The sequence below is a fragment of the Ornithorhynchus anatinus genome, chromosome X5, assembly GCF_004115215.2.
Source record: "Ornithorhynchus anatinus isolate Pmale09 chromosome X5, mOrnAna1.pri.v4, whole genome shotgun sequence".
Lineage (NCBI taxonomy): Eukaryota > Metazoa > Chordata > Mammalia > Monotremata > Ornithorhynchidae > Ornithorhynchus > Ornithorhynchus anatinus.
In genome coordinates, this window is record NC_041753.1 from 2,729,287 (window position 1) to 2,749,151 (window position 19,865).

At 47.6% G+C, this 19,865-nt stretch overlaps 1 protein-coding gene across 4 annotated transcripts in view; it reads right to left on the reverse strand.

The window, feature by feature from the left end:
- Positions 1-19,865, reverse strand: part of SPTA1 (spectrin alpha, erythrocytic 1) — a 74,639-nt gene that overhangs the window by 3,310 nt on the left and 51,464 nt on the right. For 2 of the 4 annotated variants that reach the window (XM_029056310.2, XM_029056311.2), the window contains exons 41-52: positions 18,706-18,871; positions 18,066-18,145; positions 17,375-17,584; positions 16,191-16,487; positions 15,084-15,196; positions 14,753-14,770; positions 14,406-14,457; positions 12,495-12,682; positions 11,706-11,759; positions 9,387-9,533; positions 8,130-8,274; positions 6,542-6,876 (exon numbers count right to left, since the gene is read on the reverse strand). In XM_029056310.2, the coding sequence (XP_028912143.1) occupies positions 6,751-6,876; positions 8,130-8,274; positions 9,387-9,533; positions 11,706-11,759; positions 12,495-12,682; positions 14,406-14,457; positions 14,753-14,770; positions 15,084-15,196; positions 16,191-16,487; positions 17,375-17,584; positions 18,066-18,145; positions 18,706-18,871 (1,596 nt within the window). In that variant the 3' untranslated portion in view covers positions 6,542-6,750. Of the gene's footprint in view, positions 1-6,541; positions 6,877-8,129; positions 8,275-9,386; positions 9,534-11,705; positions 11,760-12,494; positions 12,683-14,405; positions 14,458-14,752; positions 14,771-15,083; positions 15,197-16,190; positions 16,488-17,374; positions 17,585-18,065; positions 18,146-18,705; positions 18,872-19,865 lie in introns of those variants that run through there. The other 2 variants (XM_029056312.2, XM_029056313.2) reach the window with 2 other exon arrangements.

The following is a 19,865-nucleotide window of genomic DNA, read 5'->3' on the forward strand; positions in this document are numbered from 1 at the left end:
CTACCCAGGCACCCTTACAAATTCATACAACTACATACAGGTTCTAATCCCGGCTCTGCCACTCGTCTATTGTGTGACCTTGAGCAAGTCACTTAACTTCTTTGTACCTCAGTTCTCTCATTTGTAAAATGGGGATTAAGACTTTGAGCCCTATGTGGGACAGGGACTGCATCCAACCCAGTTATGTTGTATCTACCCCAGCACTTAGAACAGTGCCTGGCAAATATCGCAATTATTATTATTACAGACACTCGGGTGAGTACAATTGTGTACCTGCACCATTTCAAGACTCACCCAATTTAAGGCACTCACAGACCCACCACACACACACACACACACACACAATTTTCTTGCAGAGCCTTGCCTCCTCAGATCCCTGTCTCTAATCTCCAAGAAAGAGCTGTCTGAGGATTGAGGACTTCCCTGAGCTGCTTAAATCAACTCTGGGCAGAGCAGAGAGAAGGAACTGGGTGGCTGGTTGACCCTAAAAATCTATCCCTCTCCTTGGTAATGTCAATCAATCATACTTATTGAGTGCCTATGTTATGCAGAGCACTATACTAAACGCCCGGGAAAGGACAATATAGCCAAGTTGGTAGACGTGTTCCTTGCCCACAGTAGGCTTACAGTCTACTATCATCTGGTACCTCTCCAAGCACCCTGGTGAGACTGTTGAACACAGTCCTTGTCCCACATGGGGCTCACAGCCTAAGTAGGAGGAAGAACAGGAGAACAGAGCCACAGAGACGTTAAGTGACTTGTCCAAGGTCACACAGCAAGCATTTGGCAGAACCGGGATTAGAACCCAGGTCTTCTGACTCCCAGACCTGTATTCTTTCCACTAGACAGTGATGCTTCTCCTGGTGATATGTGTCCCTTGTCCAAGGTCCTGGGAATCTTCCAGTGGGCATGAAACATGTCTACCAACTCTGTTGTATTGTGCTCTCCCAAGGCTTGGTACAGTGTTCTGCACTTAGTAAGTGTTCAATAAGTACCACTGATTGCTTTCTTGAAAGGGGAAAACACTGGGAAGCTGTGTGACCAAATGAAAAGATGATGGGCCTGGGAGTCAGAGGAACTGGGTTCCAAAACCAGTTCTGACACTTGTCTGTTGTGTGTCCTTGGGCAAATCACTTCACTTCTTTGTGCCTCAGTTTCCTTCTATGTAAAATGGAAACTCAGTGCCTGTTCCTCCTCCTTCTTAATAATAATAATAATAATAATAATAATAATATTGGCATTTGTTAAGCACTTACTATGTGCAGAGCACTGTTCTAAGTGCTGGGGTAGATACAGGGTAATCAGGTTGTCCCACATGAGGCTCACTGTTAATCCCCATTTTATAGATGAGGGAATTGAGGCCCAGAGATGTGAAGTGACTTGCCCACAGTCACGCAGCTGTCAAGTGGCAGAGCCAGGATTCGAACCTATGAACTCTGACTCCCAAGCCCAGGCTCTTTACACTGAGCCACACTGCTTCTTAGCCTGTTAGCCCCATGTGGGACAGGGATTGTGTCCAACCTGATAAAACTTGCATCTCTTCTAGCACTTAGAACAGTGTCTGACTTATAGTAAAGCGCTTAACAAATACAACTGGTTGACCAGAAAGGGAGAACTCAAGCATCACATACAGAAGCATAGCACACTTTAAACAGAAAATAGTCACTTTGCCTTAGAGAAATTCTAGTTACCTAAATCCAACTGCTAATCCTCATCCTCACAGCAGGTTCACACTGGAGTTTAATGAGGCGACAAGCAGTCCGGGTTGGGAGGCAGGGTCTCCATATACCTGAGTTCTTTCTCCTCCGCTTTTGTGCTTTACTGCCAGACACGCTCTGGGCAAGATGGTTAACCCCAGCGGCCAGCTGGGGTGGTGGAGGTGGGGGGAGGCGGGGGGGGGGGGGGCGAAGTTCAGATTCTGAACATGCTGCCTTTCCCACTTTCCCACTTCAGGGCAGGGTGCAGAGGGGATGACTTTAAGGGGAATATGGACAGATTTCAGTAGTGTGGATGAAGGATCTGGGGAGCTGTGGCTTACAGCAGGATCTGGTGGAATCCAGATCCCTTCTCTGTCACCTCAGCATTTCCAGTGGAACGAGGGGGGAGGCAGATTTTAGCAGGGCTGATGGCGGAGGATGGGGTTCCCATGGGACTTCATTAAGAACAGAGGGGGGCTTCTCTCATCTGAGGAAATTGGGACTGGATCCATGGAGACTTTTCAGAGGCTCCAATTAGAAGCAAAGTTCATGGTAACGCTGAAGAAGAGTCACGCATCTTCCCCAAACGGCACTGTAACCAACCTTAGCGCCAACTCTGGGCTCCACTGAGGCAGGCTGAACTGTCTCCCTGGTTACGCCCATCTCCCTCCTCCCGTCCCTGGTTCGGGTCCTTCCCGAGCTGCTCTCCCCACTCCTGTCAGGTGGTGTCTGTCCCCCTATCCCTAAATCCTTCATAGCACCTCTCCTCCTCCAGTAAATCTTCCCTGATTTGAAACCAACTATCTCCTGAGATTACCACAGGATCTTCTCCCCACTCTCCCTCCCTCAGGCATATCTCTGGAAATTGTTTTGCCATTTTGCCCTTTGGGGTCTTAAATAATTGTCATTTTAGTTTTAATGAGAGCATTTGTTAAGCACAGACATGTCAAGCACTGTGCTAAAACAGACACAAGATAATCAGATTGGGCAGACCCCTATCCCACATAGGGATCACAGTCTATGGGGGAAGGAGAAAGGTATCTTATGCCCATATTACAGGTTATTAAACTGAGGCACAAAGGGGCTTAAGTGACTTTCTGAAAGTCACACAGCAGGCCACTTGCAGAGCCATGAATAGAAATAGGGTCTCCTTACTCCAAGCTTTCTCCATTAGGCCATGCTGATGATTATCCTCCCATTTTATAGATGGGAAAACTGGGACAGAGAGCCTAAGATTTGCCCATGATTACCCAGAAAGCCATGGGGCAGGACCTGTGTTAAAATACTTATAATAAATAACAATATTATTGGTATTTGTTAATCACTTACTTTATGCAGAGCACTGTTCTAAGAGCTGGGGTAAATACAGGGTCATCAGGTAGTCCCACGTGAGACTCACAGTTAATCCCCATATGACAGATGAGGTAACTGAGGCACAGAGAAGTTAAGTGACTTGCCCACAGTCACACAGCTGACAAGTGGCAGAGCTGGGATTCGAAACCATGACCTCTGACTCCCAAGCCTGGCTCTTTCCACTGAGCCATGCTGCTTCTCTAGAAGACTGATCTTGTGATTCCAGTCTCATGCTCTTCCCCTGGACCACTCCGACTCACACATTTTGGCATGCTTTCTGTCCCTTGAGAAACAGTACAGCCTAGTGATAGAGTATGGGCCTGGGAGTGAGAAGTACAGGCTCCTCCATTTGTCTTTTCTGTGAACTTGAGCAAATCACTTAACTTCTTTGTACCTCAGCTTCCTCATCTGTAAAATGAGGATTAAATCCTACTCTAGACTGTAAATTCCCCTCTAGACTGAAAACTCATTGTGGGCAGGGAACTAGTTTACCAACTCTGTTACACTGAATGTTCCCAAGTGCTCAATGAAGTGCTCTGCACACAGTACACGCTCAAGAAAAATGATTGATTGAATAGTTGAGCGATACTCCCTCCTACTTAAACTGGGAGCCCCATGTGGACAAGGTCTATATCCAAACTGATTATCTTATAGATACCCCAGCATTTAGTACAGTGCTAGGCACACAGAAAGCACCTAAGTTACCATTATTTTTTACTATTACTGTTATTAATAATAAAAATGATATTTTTATTATTGGATAAAGTGTAATAATAATACTAATTGTGGTATTTTTTAAACATTTATTATGTGCCAGGCACTGAACTAAGCACTGGGGTAGACACAAGATAATCGTGTTGGACCCAATCCCTGTCCCACATAGGGCTCTCAGTCTCAAAGCCATTTTACAGATGAGGTAACTGAGGCACAGAGAAATAAGTGACTTGCCCAAGGTCACAGAGTAGACAAGTGGCAGAGCAGGGATTAGAACCCAGGTCCTTCTGATTCCCAGGCCCGTACTCTAACCACTAAACCACGCTGCTTCTCTGTAAGCTCATCGTGGACAGGGAATGTGTCTGTTTATTGTCATATTGTACTTTCCCAAGCTCTTAGTACAGCGCTTGGATGAATGAAATCTCTAGATGGGGAGGGCCCGGGCCCCGGGCTGCTGGCACGATCAATGCAGCCGCGCCCTCTCCACAAACCCTTTTCTGGCCACTGTTGACGTGAAGGAATCTCCATGGGGTGCTGCAGCAGGAGCGATCTGAATCCCAGGCCAGCCTCGTGGAGCTCCTGCCCGGCCTCGGCCTGCACATCCGTGGCTGGCCGATGGCGTGTCTTTCCCATCTACCCGTCTGGTCGACTTAGTGCCGGTCACCTATCCATCAGGACCCTCCACAGCATGATATTTACTTCCTGGTTTCACAAACTGGGAACTAATTGTTTTTTTCATGGTATTTGTTAAATGCTTACTATGTTTTGGGAACTATACTAAGTGCTGAGGTAGATACAAGATAATCGGTTTGGACACAGTCCCTGTCCTATATAGAGCTCACAGTCTTAATCCCCATTCTTCAAATGAGGGAACTGAGGCCCAGAGAAGTACAATATAACATTGACTCAACTGACACTGTCGCCTAATGGAGATAGAAGGACCTGGGTTCTAATCCCTCCTGTGCCACTCATCTGCTGTATTACCTTGGGCAAATTACTTCACTGTACCTCAGCTCCCTCATCTGTAAAATGGGGATTAAGATTGTGAGTCCCAAATGGGACGTGAACTGTGTCCAACCTGGTTATCTTATAACTACCCCAACATTTAGTACAATGTCTGGCACATAGTAAGGGCTTAACAAATTATTATTAAGTGCCGTCGAGTTGTCTCCGATTCTTAGCAACTCCATGGATATTCTTTCTCCAGAACATTCTGTCCTTCGCCATATCCACAGGCAGATCGTTGTTGTGGTCTCTGTTCAACTAGCTGCTGATCTGCCTCTTCTGCATTTTCCCTGGACTTTTCCTAGCATTAGCGTCCTCTCCAGAGAATTAGTCCTCTTGATATGTGTCCAAAATATGCTAATCTAAGTCACTTGGCCTTCCAAAGACCACTTTGGTTTAATTTGCTCTAAAATCCATTTGTTTGCTTAACAAATACCATTTTTTAAAATGGGGAGGAAGACATGCTGACAAGCCATGAGATTGCTCTCACAACATGGTTCCCAGCACTTCCACAGATCCCATTGGCTTCCTTCTAATAATAATAATAATTATTACTATTATTAATGGTACTTGTTAAACACTTACTATGTGCCAAGTACTATTCTAAGCATTAGGGAAGATACAAGTCAATCAAGTTGGATACAGTCCTTGTCCTACATGGGGCTCATACTCTTAATTCTCATTTTACAGATGAGGTAACTGAGGCCCAGAGAAGTTGCCCAAGGTCACACAGTACAAATGGTTCATTGTGGGCAGGGAATATGTGTCTTTATTGTTATACTGTATTCTCCTAAGCACTTAGTACAGTGCTCTGCACAAGGTAAGGGCTCAATAAATAAGACTGAATGAATGAATGGTTCCCAGCTCTCTGTACAGATCATAACTGCTTCTTCCTCAGCATGGATCCCAGCTCCCTCCACAGATCACATCTGCTTCCTCCTAAATTTTTGTCTCCCTCTTGGGAAACTTCAATCCTGCTGGAATCCCTGGAAGCATCCTAATTGGTCCCCTTGACCCCTCTCCCCCTGCCACCTGCATCCTGAGGGAGGGAGGAAAGTAGAACAACAGAAGAGAAGTTGACCAGGGCAGCCAGCCAACTTCTCCTGTGGCCCTTAGGGCAGGGAGAAGGACTCCCAGGGCTGATGAATTGTCTGTGGCTTGTTTTATTGTTTTATAGCATTATTTAAGTGCTCACTATGTGCCAGGCACTGTTCTAAGCACTGGGGTAGGTACAAAGTAATCAGGTTGGACACAGTTCACATCCCACAGTCTTAATCCCCATTTTAGTACAGTGCTTGGTAAATGCTCAGGAAATATCACTGATAGGTTCTCTGACTCCCAGGCCCATGTCCTTCAACTAAGCCACTCAGCTGAGAGTTTTTTTTCCTTAGGGAAGCAGCGTGGCCTAGTGTATAGAGCACAGACCTTGGAGTCAGAAGGAACTGGGTTCTAATTCTGGCTCCACCACCAGTCTGCTATGTGAACTTGGGCAAGTCACTTCACTTCTCTGGGCCTCATTTCCCTCATCTGTAAAATGGTGATTAAGACTGTGAGCCCCATGGGACATGGATGGGGTCCAATCTTATATTTACCAACTCTACCAACTCTGTTGTACTGCACTCTCCCAAGCACTTAGTACAGTTCTCTTCACCCAGTAAGTGCTCAATCAATAACATCAGCTGATTGAGCTACCCTAGCACTTAATACAGAACCTGGCCCATACTAAGAGCTTAATAAATGCCTTAAAAAAAGTCATCCAGGAATAAACAAACTTTAGTCTGGACCAGAAGCATTTTAATTCACACAAGGACACAATTCCTGTTTGTTCACTGCAAAGACTTTGAAACCCAGTTTGGCTAGATGCCCTCACTCCTGTGCCCCCTCCCCCCATCCTGCGCCTCCCCCTTCCTCCTCTCCCCAAGACTCCTGCTCCCCATTCCGCCGTTCCCCCCGTAGGGCCGTTTCCAGGCCAAGGGCTCCGTCACTTCCCGAAGAACTCCTGGGTGAAGCCGGCATAGTCATAGCCGGCCACATGTCCACGGCCCCGCGTGTCCACGTACGGCTGCATATGGGAGATGCAGAATTCCGCCTGCTCAGGTGTCAGGCTCTGGAGAGGGAAGGATAAGGCCCAGGAGAGAGAGAGCCCGGCCGACCACCGTCAGAGTTGGCCCCCTCCTCGGTCAAACCATTGCCCATTGCCCTTGGGGGTTCGTTCATTCATTCGAAGGTATTTATTGAGCACTATACTACTCACTCTTCCTAGAGCCTCATACTTAGTCCTAGAGGGGATCATCGAACCCCCTTCTCAGTAGTCCCCAGAGAGAGTTAACCAGAGTCCCACCCTCCATTCCAAATGGGGTGGGTCAGTAGATCAAGTGGACCCCAATTAAGTGATCATTTTACTCTTTTTCTGTTGTTGTTGTTCGTACTTGTTAAACACTTACTATGTGCCACGCACTCTTCTAAGCACTGGGGTAGGCAAGCCCTCCTTTCCTCTTCCCCCACTCCCTTCTGTGTTGCCCTAACTTGATCCCTTTGTTCATCTCCCCTTCCCCCAGCCCCACAGCACTTGTGTACATATCTGTAATTCATTTATATTGATGTATATCTCCCCCTCTAGATACTAAGCTCACTGTGGGCAGGGAATATGTCTGTTTATTGATTGTTATATTGTACATATACATACATATATATGTACATATATACGTACACATAATCTTGTATATAGTATAGTGCTCTGCATACAGGAAGCGCTCAATAAATATAATTGACTGATTAACTGATCAGGTAGGACATAGTCCAATTCCTCATGGGGATCACAGTCGTAATCCCCATTTTACAGATGAGGCAACTGAGGCACAGAGTAATAATAATGTTGGTATTTGTTAAGTGTTTACTATGTGTAGAGCACTGTTCTACGTGCTGGGGTAGATACAAGGTAATCAGGTTGTCCCCCGTGAGGCTCACAGTCTTAATCCCCATTTTCCAGATGAGGTAACTGAGGCACAGAGAAGTGAAGTGACTCACCCAATGTCACACAGCTGACAGGTGGCGGGGCTGGGATTAGAACCCATGACCTCTGACTCCTAAGCCCGTGCTTTTTCCACTGAGCCATGCTGCTTCTCAATAGTCTTTCTTCTGCTGCACTGACCAATACTGCTCTTGGATTGATTGGTTTTGTTTTGGGTTTTTTTGAATGATATTTGTTAAGCTCTTACTTTGTTAAACACTGTTCTAAGCACTGGGGTAGTTACAAGTGAATTGGTTGGACACGGTCCCTATCCCGTATGGGGCTTACAGTCTAAGTAGAAGGGAGATCCTGTTGCTGCAGAATTTCTCAGCCCATCCGTCCTCCTTTACCTGGTTCAGCTCCTCTTTGGTAATGTATGGCTTCCCTTCCGACAGAGCATGGAAGCCCGCCTCAATCTCATCGCTGGTCTTGATATTTTCGGATTCCTTGTCAATCAGAAAGGAAGTGTAATCTTCAAGGGACACGTACCCCCTCCTGTCAGGGAACAGGACAGTACCCTTCTCATATTTCGCACATTTGCCTCTACCTATACCCTTTTTTTATCATATTCATTAAGCATTTAGTACATGCCAGGCACTGACTGTGAGCCTCACAAGGGACAACCTGATTACCCTGTATTTACCCCAGCACTTAGAACAGTGCTCTGCACATAGTAAGCACTTAACAAATACCAACATTTTTATTTTTACTAAGCAATGGGGTAGACACAAGTTAATCAGGTAGACACAGTCCATGTCCCACACAGGGCTCACAGCCTTCATCCCCTTTTAAAACATGAGGTAAGTAAGGCACAGAGAAGTTCAGTGATTTGCCCAAGGTCACACAGCAGACAATTGGCAGAGCAGGAATTAGAACCTGGCTCTTTCTGACTTCCAGGCCCAAGGTATATCCACTAAGCAACACTGCTTCTCTACTTTCCCTCAACCTTATCTTCTCAAGGCTGAACATGCCCAAATCCTTTGTCCTTTTCTTGTTCTCCTTTCTGGGCCCTCTCCAAACTCCCTAGAGTTACAATTCTCCCACCATTTTGATTAGTGTAATAATAATAATTGTGGTATTTGTTAAGCGCTTACTGTGTGCCAAGCAATGTTCTAAATTCTGAGAAACATACAAAATAATCAGGGCAGACATAGTCCCTTTCCCACACAGTGCTCCTCATCTAAGTAGGAGGGAGAGCAAGTATTGAATCCCCATTTCGCAGATGAGAGACTTGAGGTACATAGAAGTGAAATGACTTGCCCGAGGTCACAGATTAGGCACGTGGCAGAAGCGGGATTAGAACCCAGTTCCTCTGACTCCTAGGCCCGGGCTCCTTCCACTAGGCCATGCTGCTCGCACTTGACTTTCAAGACCTTTCACAGCTTTATTCTCAGTTTTGTCCTCCCTACATCCCTTTGAGGTACAGAGAAATGGGAATCCCCCATTTTACAAGGGGAAGAAACAGGGGCACAGAGAGGTTCAGTGACTTGCCCAAGGTTACCCAGCAGGCACGGGCAGAATTGTGACTCGAACTCAAGTCTTCCGACTCCCAGGCCGACACTCTCTTTCCCACATCATCCAACTCCCCCCAGAGCATCCTCCCAAACCTGTCAGGATCAACAGCATCCAGGAACTTCTCAAACTTAGGCTGGGGCTCATCATCTTCCACCATGGGCAAGTAGTAGTTGAGCCCTCGTAGGCAGGATTTAAAATCTTTGTGGCTCAGGTGACCCGTTAAGTTCTCATCGAAGTGTCTGAAAGGGAAACACAAGATTGGGTACGGAGAAACTTACATCTTCGATCCACCAATTGAGAGTTAGTAAATTCATCCATCCATCCATTTAAGCTCGATGTGGGCCGTGAATGCGTTTGTTTATTGTTATATTATACTCTCCCAAGCGCTTAGTACAGTGCTTTGCATTCAATAAGTGCTCAATAAATACGATTGAATGAATCCATGACATATACTGAGCGCCTCCTGTGGGCGGAACACTGTATTAACCTCTTGAGAGCACAATCGTTGTAGCAGGAGCATTTATTGAATACTCACTTTTATTCCTGGTACTTGTTAAGAGTTTACTAAACGCTGGGGTAGCGCCAAGATAATTGGGTTGGACACAGTCCCTGTCCCGCAGAGGACTCTCAGTCTTAATCCTCATTTTGCAGATGGGGTAACAGGGGCACAGAGAAGTGAAGTGACTCGCCCAAGATGACCTGAAAAGGGCAAATGCCCTAAAGCCCTTTGGGTAGTTGAAGTGAGCGGTTTTGCACCTCGTGTAAACACCGTGTTAAACTTGCCCGTGTCCTTCCACATATCGCTTCCTGTGATTACAGGTGGGTTAAACAGGCTTCAAGCGAAGACCTAAATGTTGACACACCCGTAGTGGTATGGGTGAAGTGTCTTCTAAAACCAGAAGACAATGGAACTGTAATTAGTCTGTCTGTCTGTCTCCCCCGATTAGACTGTAAACCCGTCAAACGGCAGGGACTGTCTCTATGTGTTGCCGACTTGTTCATTCCAAGCGCTTAGTACAGTGCTCTGCACATAGTAAGCGCTCAATAAATACTATTGAATAAATAAATACTATTGAATGAATAGTAGATTAGGGCCGTTACATGGAAGAAGCTAGATATAACAGATCAACAAGCATAGTATAAAGGCTGGGGGAAAAAGCCTGTCGCTGCTGCTCTCTGTTATCCGAAAGAACCACAGAGACAGACCGGACAGAAGAGGACCTTTTAAACGGGGATGCCCGCTTTGGCTCAGCCCATACTCGGCTGCTCGATGATATCCAAATGGAAGATAGAGATAGCCCGAGCTGTCAGGGGACCTTTTAAATGGGGACACTCGTGTTGGTCTTAAGCTATACTCAGACTGAATATCGGCTTGGAACTGATCATCCCATAGTAGGAAATTATCGACTCTCCTAGATGGAGGGCTTTATGATGCCAGAGATCTCACTGAGGGCTTAATAGAAGCAGGATCCTTTACTATTAATGTTTTCTGTATGCTAATAAATGTTTCCTCACTGTAATACTGAATACCATAGTTTATTCCATCGGTAAAGCTGAGTCAAGAACCCTCTTGTCCCTGAGGGGTCTTATTGGGGATGTAACAGTAGCCCAGCCCTGATTCCTATAAAGGGAAAGGCCAAAGGTCGGGCTTCCAGGAAGGTCTCGGCTGAATTTCTCCTCCTATTCAATAGGCTTGGAAATTAGAATCTCCAATGGTTTCCTCAGCCCATCCAACGATCGCCCAGCTCACCCAAAGTTTCCTCATCCCAATCAATGGCTCCCCAGCTCACTCAAAGTTTCCTCAGCCCACCCAATAATTATCAGCAAAACCAGTGGCTTCCGAGTACATTCTATGGTTCCTTAGCCCACCCAATGGCTCTCCAACTCGCCCAAAGTTTCCTATTTGCAAACAAATGGTTTCCCAGCCCATTCAATGGCTCCTCATCCTAATCAATTGCTCCCCAGTCCACCCAAAGTTTATTCATCTCAAGCAATGGCTCCCCAGCTCAACTAAAGTTTCCTCAGCCCATCCAATGGTTCTCCAAACCACCCGATGGTTCTCCAGCCAACCAACGGCTCCCCAATCCACCCAATGTTTCCTCAGCCCACTCAAGAGCTCTCTAACTCACTCAATGACTGCCTAGCTCACCCAAAGTTTCCTTAACCCAATCAAAGTCTCCCCAGCCCACCCAATGGCTCTCCAGCCCACCCAACGGCTCCCAGCCCCTCCTTCCCCCACCCAACCGTCCATTCCATCAGACCAGGATTTTTGTCCTGTTGCCAATCTCTGGCACAGCACAGATGAGAGTTTTCAGACATTCAAATGCATAGAGATGGTGGTGTATTATCAGACTAAGACTCCCTCCTCTCCCCTGACTTTCCACCATTCCCCTGGGCAGGCTGGTACTCACTTGTACGCTGTGCTGAACTCCATCAAGGTCTCCTCACTCACTCCGATGGTGTTCCTGGAGAGAAGACAAGGGCGAGTCACCCTTGAGAAAGCTGGCAAATCTTGTCCTTGAGGACCCCAGGCTCACCAGTGACCTTCATGATGGACACTCAACTGCCATCCCACCCCCCCACCTAGGTTCTCCATGGACTATCTGGTTTTCAGGCCACAATAATACTTAGCTATCCTATAATGATCTTTTTCTTTCCTCCCACTCCCTTTGTGTCATCCTGCTTTGCTCCCTTTCTCCATCGCTCCCCAACTCAGTCCCATGGGTCTTATGTTTAGATCCACAATCTATTTATTTATATTAATGTCTTTTTACCCTTCTAGACTGTAAGCTCGTGTAGACAGGTAATGTGTCTGTTAGACTGTTCTCTCTCGTGGGCTTGGTTCAATGCTCTGCACATAGTAAGCGCTTAATACAGTTGATTGATCTTTCCATCCAGGAGGCCAATAGGTGCCACGTTGGGTCAGGAGGAGTGACGCTTATGGACGGGCATCTGTTTTCTGCTTATGCCCCAGGACCAGTGATCCCCCCCAACAACTATCTTAAGAAAGCCAGGGGATTGATAACTAAGACTCCTCAGAGAGTTCAAATGGGTTGCCTAAGGTCACACAGTGCAGCAGTGGGGGAGCTGAGAATCGAACCCCTCACCTCTCCTAGTCACTGCTCCCACCACGTGTCTCCCCCATCCCTCCCCGAGACTGCAAGGGCATTCTTCCCTGCCCGCCCCTGCCAGCCCCACACCTGGCTTGGATTTGCTGCTCCAAATTGTGTTGCATCCTCATTCCCAGCTCGTGTAGCTGATCCCACTGCTGAGCCAGCTCGATGGTGCTGTACTTGATGTCCAAGATCAGGGCCTCCTCCATGGACTCTCCTAGGTCCTCGATCTTTGTCAGCTGCCTCTTCATCACCTGGATCTCCTTCTGCTTCCTCTGCAGTAATAATAATAATAATAATGATAGTAGTTAAGTGCTTACTATGTGCCAAGCACTGTTCTACGGACAACACTGATTAGGTGCCTACTGAGTGCCGTGGGCTGTACTGAGTGCTCAGGAGGCAGGAAACACGTTCCCCACATCCGACTCCAGTGCTTATTTATTTCTATTAATGTCTGTTTCCCCCTCTAGACCGTAAGCTTGCTATAGGCAGGGAATGTGTTTACCCACACTATTGTACTGTCCTCTCCCAAGTTCTTAGTACAGTGCTCTGCACACAGTAAACATTCGATGAGTACTATCAATGATGCTGATGACCCAATTACTTTGTCTTATCTATTTGTATTAATGCCTCTCTCCCCATCTAGACTGTAAGTTCATGGTAGACATGCAATGTGTCTAACTACTCTGTTATGTTGTCCTCTCCCAAGAGCTTAGTTCAGTGCTCTGCACACAGTAAGAAATAAATAAATACCATTGATGATGATGATGATGATGATGACGACAACCTGATTACCTTGTAATAAGGGGACTGGACCACATGACCTCAAGGGCTTATTTATTTAATGTCTGTCTTCTCTAGACTGTAAGCTCCTTGTGGGCAGGGAACTTGTCTATCCACGTTGTTGTATTGTACTCTTCCAAGTACTTAGTACAGTACTCTGCACCCGGTAAGCACTCAATGAATACCACTGACTGATTAGCCTAGGGCTTGGCCCGATTACTTTGCATCAACACCAGCACATAGCAAATGATGAACATATGTCACAAGTATTATTAATTAATTTTACGATGATTGCTCCCTGCTGCAGGGGAATTTCCACTCTAACAGACAGAAACTATTCACACAGCTTAGATTGTAAGTTCTCCTCTAGACTGTAAGCTCCATAATGACAAGGATTGTATCTATCACTCTATTGTACTGCACTTTCCCAAGCACTTAGTCCAGTGCAGAACACCCAGTAAGCACTCAGTAAATACCACTGCTTGATTGTTAGAGTGACAGCATGGGGAAAGACAAGGATTCCACAGGAAGTTCATCAGGAACACTAAATACAGTCTTTGCCCACAAGGGACTTCCAGTCTAATGGTGGAGACGGACCTAAGAATATTTTCAAGCAGAGGAATCAGAGTAAGTTGATTGTCCAGCTGGATTCAGGGGGTTTGAGGATGGGCATAAATAATGAATAAATGCCACGGGTGGCTGATGGGAAGGATCAGGCCTATAATTAGTGGGATAAAGGATAAAATTGGATCCAGATATGAAGTGGGGGGGGGGCAGTGGGTAGTGCAATGGGACACTCAGACTGACTAAAAGTAGTAGATACTTTCCCCACTGCCTGGACTTCTGGTCGCTGGTCACCTTCCTCTCCACCACTCCACTTGGCCAGAACACCAATCACTCAATCATATTTACTGAGCTTTTACTGTGTGCAGAGCGCTTGAGAGAGTACAATATAACAACATGACAGACACATTTTCTGCCCACAATGAGCTTACTGCCCAAAGAGGGAAGATGCAGTCAATTTGGAGAGGGGAGGATGGAGCAGACAGGAGCAGAAGTATGGGGTAATTGTGGAGCTGCAGGAAGCAGAGGGCTGGACCACATGGCCTCCCAAGGGTCCCTTTCATTTTCAGATTCAAGGACACCTTTCGCTGTCAATCCCCACCTTACTCCAGCAAATACCTCCAGAACTGAGCTGGAGCTCAACACACTCACTTTATTAGCTTCCAGCTGTGACTCCAAAGTTTCTGTTTCCTTGAGCAGGGAGCTATAGGAAGATATAAAATAGTCTATCACCTCGCCATCTTCCCTGTTGGCACCAAGTTCCAACCAAGCCCAAAGCCCAACACCCAACAAACTTCAGATTCCTTGTCTGTAAGAGCATCACATCACACAAGAGATCCCTTCCCACCTTGGTCCACAGAACTTGCCCTAACCTCCTACCTTCTGCTGCCGACCCAGGCCCTCCCTCTCCTCATACTGTCTCCAGCCTGAGGAGGGGGATAAGATAAGGAAATACATGATCTAGCAACATCTTTTCAGATAAAAGAAAATGCACTCACCCATCCAGAAAGTAGGCTCTGGGCCAGGGAATACAGGAGCCAGGCGAGAAATACAGGAGGCAGAAGATGCATTAGAATGGTTTTCAGTCATCCTTTAACTGCAGAAATTTTAGACAGTTCTCCCCTCCCCTGCTGTACCAGGGTCAGACTACCCCAAGTTCACATGTCCACTTGTCCAGTGGCGTGTAGCTATTCATTTCCAGCACTTTGAGCCTGTCCTGAAGCCCCTCCTCTTAGTGATGTCTCAGAAACTCGGCTTGGGCCTTTATTCGGCTTCCCTTTCACCTCTCTCCTCCCCTTCCCTGTCTCCTCTATCCTTGGCTTCCTGTACCTGGACTCCTGAATCCATTGGGAGAAAGCACTGGCCAGTTGCTCGAACTCCTGGCACATCTCATTGTTTTTAAGCTGCCTTTTCTCCTCTCGTTGTAGCTCTTCCTCATGCTCCTGAAAACCAAACAAGAAGCCCCACGGGAGGGATAAATCCTCTGTGTGCAGCTCCCGGGGGTGGGGGAGGGTGGGAGAGGAAGGGAAAGAGGGAGAGAAAAGGAAAGAGGGAGGGCAAGGGAGAGAGAGAGAAAGAGAGAGAGAATGAGAACAAGACCTGAGAGAGCAAGAACAAGAGAGAGCATATGGGGGGTGAATCCAGGGTAACACCAGAATTGAGGAGTCCAGTACTCCAATCTAAACTAAACCCCTCTCATTACTCCCTAAACAACCAAGGAGTCCACTCTGTGGTTTGTTCACTAAGTGAGACACAATGGGGCCTAGTGGAAAAAGTACACAACTGGGAGTCAAGGAGTCCTTTAGACTGTAAGCTCGTGGTGAGCAGGGAAAGTGTCTGCTAACTCTGTTGTATTGTACTTTCCCAGGTGCTTAGCACAGTGCTTTGCACATAGTAAATGTTCAATAAATACCACTGATTAATTGACTGATGCTACTCCTGGCTTTGGCACCAGGCTGCTGGGTGACCTTGGGTAAGTCACCTCACCACTCTTCACCTCAATTTCCCTCTCTGTGAAATGGGGTTGGAATCCCTTATCCCTTTCTCTCTCTCTCTCAGACTGAGAGTCTCATGTGGGATGGGGACTGATCCCAAACCAGTCATCATGTGTCAACCCTGGGCATTTAGCACAGTGCTGGGCACAGAGTAAGTGCCAAATCAATAATAATAATAATAATGATTCTGGTATTTGTTAAGTGCTTACTATGTGCCAGGCACTGTACTAAGCTCTAGGGAAGATACAAGCTAATCAGGTTGAACATAGTCCCTGTCCCTCATGGGGCTCCACTTAATCTCCAGAGGAGGTACCTGAGGCTCAGAGAAGTGAAATGATTTGCTCAAGTTCACACAGAAGGTGCAGCCAGAATTAGAACCCAGATGGTACTGACTCCCAGGCCTGGGCTCTACTGCTGAAGGTTGTCGTGCCAGGTGACGGACCTTAACAATGACTGGCAGACGCCTCCAGATGGACTCGAGCAGTTCGATAGTGAACCAGGTGTAGGGGCTGGCAGTCAGATTCAGGGCTTTGATCTCCTCATCCAGCTCCACCAGGCGCTCAAAGTCGGCCTGGGCTGGCTCCAGGGTGGCCAGCAGGGCCTCGTGCTCGCCCTGTAGTTGGCGGAACTCTTCCAGGGATGTGCAGTGCACCGGCTCTGTCAGATCCTCCTCCATATGCTCGCACCAGTGGTTGAAGGCCGACGCCCGCTGGGCATACTCCAGGAACAGCTCTTCCGCCTCGTGGGGGAGGGGAAGGAGAAGAGGGGAAACGCTGGGGTCAGGTGACTCCAGTTTCCCCCTAAAACTGGTCCATCGGTCAGCCGACCTGACCATCCACCCACCCATCCATCCACCCAGTCATCAATCTATCACCCATCCATCCATCATCATAATAATAATTGTGCTATTTGTTAAGTGCTTACTATGCTCCAAGCAGTGTACTAAGCTCTGGGGTGGATACAAGCAAATCGGGTTGAACAGAGAATGGAAAACCAACATTAACAAGGTCAGAGAGAACTGAGACCGGGGAACCAAAACATAGAGAGAAATGAGAATGGAGAACCAAAACAACACTTATAAGGCCAGAAAGAATGGAGAATGGAGCCTCAAAACAATACCTTCAAAGCCAAAGAAAACTGAGAATGGAGAACTAAAACAACCCAAGGCCAGAGAGAACCAAAAACAGAGAACCAGAACAATACTTCCCAGGCCAAAAAAGAACAGAGACTGGAGAACCACCACAACATTTTCAAGGTCAGAGAGAACTGAGAATCAAGAACCAAAACTAACCTCACAAGGTCAGAGAGAACTGACAGAGAGAACTGGAGAAGCAAATCACTTCACAGGTCAGAGAGAACTCAGAACCAAAAACAACATTCAGAAGTTCAGAGAGAACTGAGAACACAGAACCAAAACAAGTCAGAGAGAACTGAGAACAGAGAACCAAAATGAAACTTGCAGGCCAGAGAGAACCAAGAACAGAGATCCAAAGCCATGCTACCAAGGCTAGAGAGAACTGAGAAATGGAGAAGCAAAAGGCCACTTTCCCCTAGTCCAGAACTCTGCATCCCCAGGGGAGCTCCATTGATCCCATCGATAAATCGTTGGCTCCTCCAACCAAATACCTTCCTGAGGGGCAGCTGTTCCTCCAGCAGGGTTTGCTTCCGGGCAGCTGAGGCAGCCAGCAGCCCCTCCCACCGGGCCATCAGGGCAGCATGGCGCCCCTCAATTTCACTGAACCGCCGGTGCCCGGCCCCCTCCAGCTGGTCCTTCAAGTCTCTGATCTCCGACAGTCTCTCCACCTGGAAACTCTGGAGCCCAGAGTCAAATGTCTCCTGCAGGGAGCACCGTGGGACCGAGACAGTGGGGTGAGAGGTGATGGTGGGGGGGTGGAGGGGCATTGAAGACAAAAGGGGACAGGGGAATGCTTCTGGGGGACCCTCAGCCCACCTCCACAACTGCTGCAACCTAGGGAGAGGGTGTGGAGCAGGGGGAAGACCACCACCCTGCTAATCCCACTGCTGCTCCCTGCCTGCTGTGGGCCTGGGGCAAGCAGCTTAAGCTCTCTGATCCTCAGTCTTCTCCTCAGGACAATGGGGAGACACCTGCTTTCCCGCCCTGAGGACTGCTCCGTGAGGAACAAGAGCAGCAGCCAATCCGATCCTCCCGTATTTGCCGCAGTGTTTAGCACAGTGCTCAGTGTCTGGGGAGGGAGCAGGATGTCCCATCATCGGCCCCCAGTGGCTTCCCCTTGGTTTCTCTGCGCCAGCCAGGACCGAGGCCTGTCTGCCCTCTGCCCCTGGAGTCAGCTCTAACCTGCTTGTCCAACAGTGTGTAGTAATAGGCCAGGTCCCGCTCTCCGTTCCCGTTGGCCTTCAGACTTGCCTCCTTCTCCACTGAGGAAGGAACAGTGTGTGATGGAGCAGTGGGGTAGCTAGGAACACTCTTCAGTGGCAGTAAGAGAGATTTAAGCCAAACCCTGAGGAGTGCCCCCCCCCCCCCCTTCCCCTGGCTATCTCTCTGGCCAGGAGGCAGGGATCTAGAGGGGTCCTTTCCCCTTCTAGACTATAAGTTCATTTGGGGCAGAGAACATGTCTACCAACTCGGTTGTATTAGACTCTCCTAAACACTTAGTACAATGCTCTGCACATAGTAAGAGCTCAATAAATATAACTGATTGATTGTACAGTGCTCTACATACTGTAAGCACTCAGTAATGACTGGTTGATTGATTCCAGCTACAGACAGTGGCTTAGACCACTAAGCTACCTCACCCAGCAGGCCCCATGGTGGGGAAACCTCTAAGGGGAGGGCTGGGTTTCTGATGATTGGTTGTTTCCTTGGGGAGGGGTTGGGAAAAGATTGGAGGCACCAGCACTGGAGTCCTCCTTCTGCCCCTCTGGTTCCCGGGCTCCCATGATCCTCTGTCAGGGAGTCAGACTGGCCTAGACCGTACCTATCCATGCCTCCGCCATGTCGGCCTTCCAATTGAACTGCTGCAGTGCCAAGTCCTCCTCCAGCTGGGTCCGGCGGGTGGCCGCGGCCTCGGACAGAGCCGAGAGCTTCTTGTTCAGGTTGTCCATTTTGGCCGTCACTTGCTCTCCCTGCTGGCCTTCCTGCTGCTTCTCCAGAAGAATGAGTTGGTGGGGCAGGGAAGCGGGGAGGGGGTTCATCAATTTATGCCATCATGGGCATCCAAACCACCCAGGCTGCCCTTCCAAGCCCACTACCCAGACACCCACAGTCTCAATAATAATAATTTTAATGATAGCATTTGTTAAGCATTTACTATGTGCCAAGCACTGTTCTAAGTGCTGGAATAGGTACAAGGCAATCAGGTTGGAAAAAGTCACTGTCCCACATAGGGCTCACAATTTTAATTACCATTTTACAGAGGAGGGAAGTGAGGCATAGAGAAGTTAACTGATTTGCCCAAGGTCACACAGCAGTCAAGTGGCAGAACCGAGATTGAACCCAAGCCCATGCTCTGGCCACTGGTCTATGCTGCTTTTTCATGTGGGGAAGCAGTGTGGCCTACTGGAAAGAGCCCAGACCTGGGCATCAAAACACCTAGGTTCTAATCCCAGCTCTGTTGCTTGCCTGCTGAAGGACCTGGGCCAAGTAGGTTAACTTCTCAATTTCCTCATATGTAAAATGGGGATTCAATACTTGTTCTCTCTTACTCCTTTGGCTGTGCACTCCACTTGGAGCAGGAACTATGTCCTAATTGATTATCTTGTACCTACCCCACCACTTAGTATTTGCTAGGCAAATAGTAAGTGCTTAAATACAACAGTAATTATGATTATTATTATCATAATTAGCTTATCCCATATTCACCCTAGTGCTTAGCACAGTGTCTGGTTCATAGCAATGAAGACTCCCATTAGGAACAGAGGACGAGCTCAGTCCAGACCAAAAATCTACATTGAGGAGTTGAATTTAATGCTGGTCAATCAGGCAGTGGTATTTATTGAGCGCTTACTGTACGCAGAGTGCTGAACTAAGCTCTTAAGAGAGTACAACATAGCAGAGTAGGTAGACACATTCCCTGCCCACAGCTAGGTTACAATCTAGAGGGGTGATATTCATTCTCTCATCCCTGACCCTCTAAAC